General features: G+C 40.1%; 1 protein-coding gene across 1 annotated transcript; it reads right to left on the bottom strand.

The window, feature by feature from the left end:
• Positions 1-311: 311 nt before the first annotated feature.
• LOC107704663 (uncharacterized) lies at positions 312-2,704 on the bottom strand. Its single transcript, XM_016507652.1, has 7 exons — positions 2,647-2,704; positions 2,465-2,512; positions 2,241-2,361; positions 1,812-1,859; positions 1,358-1,516; positions 538-857; positions 312-331 (listed from the first exon to the last, which is right to left on the bottom strand). The coding sequence occupies exons 1-7, from the start codon at positions 2,702-2,704 to the stop codon at positions 312-314; spliced, it is 774 nt and encodes a 257-aa protein (XP_016363138.1).
• Between the last annotated feature and the right edge of the window lie 436 nt (positions 2,705-3,140).

Genomic DNA, 3,140 nt, shown 5'->3' on the forward strand with positions numbered 1-3,140 from the left:
CAGCTCACTGATGTTGCGCTTGTTGGGCGAGTGAAACACCAGCTGGGGGAAATCACGGATCAACCTCCTCTTCAATTTATCCTGCCTTAAACAAGATAAAACGAAAGATGATCACAACGGTATAAATAAAGATATATTTACACTGAAAACAACTGGGTTAAACTCTGCCCTCTACTAGTTGAAGTTGGGCAAGGCTACTGTCTAGACTGACAACTGTGTCCCATGATGCACAATGTCCTAGTCTATTTAGAAGTGACACAATTTGTGATGAACCTGTTAAATGGCGAACAGTTAGACCAAGACACAATGATTTAGGTGTCTGCCTTCGGCCCTTAGATGCGAGATACACAATGTCTTGACAAATAGATATCACTTTTAGGTTCAAATCATCTGGAATATCAACATAATGGGCCAGTGTTGGTTCCTCAGTTGCACCAATAATCCAGGAAATCAGATTGTACAGTTCGAGTGGCACAACAGATTTTGCTTCACTCACATTTAAATTATCAGACGTGGGTGGCCATGGACATGTCATACCGGGAGAGTCACATAGAAGCATCTTTAATATCAGTGCTGCACTATAAAGTGTCCTTGTGTCCTCTGTAGTATTGATAGAGGCCACTGAGGTTTGTCTTTGCGGAACAGATGTTGTATTTGTTATGTTTTCACCATCACTTTGGCTAGTTACCTCAGTTGACTCTGTTGTTTCTGTACCTGATGGATGAGGTAGCCTGTCTATCAGCTTGTCTGCAGACAGTGTCTCAACAAAAACCAGCTCACTGATGTTGCGCTTGTTGGGCGAGTGAAACACCAGCTGGGGGAAATCACGGATCAACCTCCTCTTCAATTTATCCTGCCTTAAACATGATACAACGAAAGATGATCACAACGGTATAAATAAAGATATATTTACACTGTGTATCAGCTTTAAAGGGGTCATATGATGTTGCTAAACACGGCGGCCTAGAGTGAGCAGAGGCCGGGGGCTAGAGTGAGGAACGGCCGGAGGGCTAGAGTGAGTGGAGGCCGGTGGGCTTGAGAACGGCACGGCCGGCAGATTCGACGAAGGAGCGTCCGGAGGAGGTAGGCGTGGCTGACTCTTAACTTTTATAAAGAATATCTCTTTGGATTTGAGACTTTAGTCTTTGCAACTTTACAGATCTTCTTTATGCACCAAGAGCTTGTAATACTCCAAAGAGAAAGGAAAAATTGAAATCGCATCATATGACCCCTTTAACACGTTATATAATGATTATCATTATTATAAATTCCATTTTTGTAAGAAAAAATTAAAATGTTGCATAAACATTCTTTCCAAAGCTGCGTATTTAAAAGAAACTTGTGGTATTTAAATTACCTGTAGTTTGAAGCATCAAGATCTTCTTGTTTTTTCACGAGATTTAAAAAGATTCTTCTTAGCTGCATCATTGTCAGCACCTCTTGGTTTACAATTATTCTATGGCGGATGATCCTCTCACAGAAGATCTTGTAGCTGGCATCGAAGGTTGGCTCATTTCTGAAACGTAAACCCAGAAAAAAACCAGAAAAGATATATTACTTTATGTGCCATAACTATTTCACAATGGCTTCTATTTTAAATATAAAATATAATAATTGGTAATAAAACATTACTAGTTTATTCTAGGTTCCACTATTCCACATTTGATCATATTGAATTGCTGTGCCAAGAGTTGTGCAGTCAAAACTCTGTCTATAGAGAAATATACAGACTATGTAGATGGTCAATGCTTTACTTTTGAACTGTACCACAATTTTTAATTATCATTTGATAATGCAATATAATAACTCACTGTTCTTCTGAGGTCCCAGTAACTGTTGCAGTAGACTTTGTCAAGAACCTGGTGTACTGTCTGTAACAGGACTTGTGGTATCGCACCTCCAGAGACACACAACTTTGGATGGGTAAATGCAGAGCACTAATTCCGAATATGGGTCACCAAACTTGGCCACATGTCACTTCACACACTTCACAAGAATGCTAGTGTATTCTTTCATCTCAGCAGCTTTCAGCAACTGGCCTGTAAATAAACATATAAATATAATGAAACAAATTTGTAAATAAAAACCATTATGTAAAAACTGTTAACAGTTAAGCAATATTGAGTGTTCTGGCTGTAGCTGTATGCAAAATGCAAATCTGTAAACATTAATTTACGTAATTGTAATTTAAATTTAGCCATGGTGTCCAGCATATGGCATAAAACTTCTTTGTCAAGAACCTGGTGTACTGTCTGTAACAGGACTTGTGGTATCGCACCTCCAGAGACACACAGTCTTTGTCTTGAATATGCACAAGAATGCTAGTGTCTTCTTTCATCTCAGCAGCTTTCAGCAACTGGCCTGTAAATAAATATATAAACATAATGAAACAAATTTGTAAATAAAAGCCATTATGTAAAAACTGTGTTAACAGTTAAGCAATATTGATTGTTTGTTTACCCACCTGCTGACAATATTTCTGCCTGTGAAAGATGGTCCTTCTGGCGTTTGCCTGCAACAGTAATGCAAATGATGCACCAGGCAGGCAGTACAGGACCTGCACATGCTACTGGCAGGCCCGTCCTGGACCTAAGTTTCTTTGTCGGACATTCAGTTATTGAGGTACTACTACTCGATGACACAGACTGGTCTTTGTGAGCATCTTGAACTTCAGGGCGCTGTATGACACGTTTCTCTGCCGCATCCAAGCGCTTTTTGTCAATGAAACGCCTGTAGCAAGTGGAATGAAACCCAGCGTCTTCGGGAACATTTTCAAACTCGATTTCTATACAATGTTTGTATGTTTCTGCTATTGTCTGATTCTCACCCTGCAAACCAAGCCACCGTTTGACGCTATTTCTGAATGTATCCCATCGTGTGCGTGTAAAATCCTTTGTTTCTTCTTTCTGTATGGACGTGAGATGCATATAGCATTGTTTATAATCCTTTTTACGGAGTTTTGAAGGCGGTCTGGCCGTAATTTCCTCTTCTTCGCTACTCGATATTGACAACAAGGGCGCAGACATCTTGGACTCATGTTTACATGTCGTTCCAAAAAGCGGCCGCCTTATTGGTCGTGCTTCCCACACGTGACGCGAAGTCTAATCACTCATGATCAAAATATGATTACGCGAGTAAGG

Source organism: Sinocyclocheilus anshuiensis, unplaced genomic scaffold (assembly GCF_001515605.1).
Source record: "Sinocyclocheilus anshuiensis isolate Anshui unplaced genomic scaffold, SAMN03320099.WGS_v1.1 scaffold3579, whole genome shotgun sequence".
NCBI lineage: Eukaryota > Metazoa > Chordata > Actinopteri > Cypriniformes > Cyprinidae > Sinocyclocheilus > Sinocyclocheilus anshuiensis.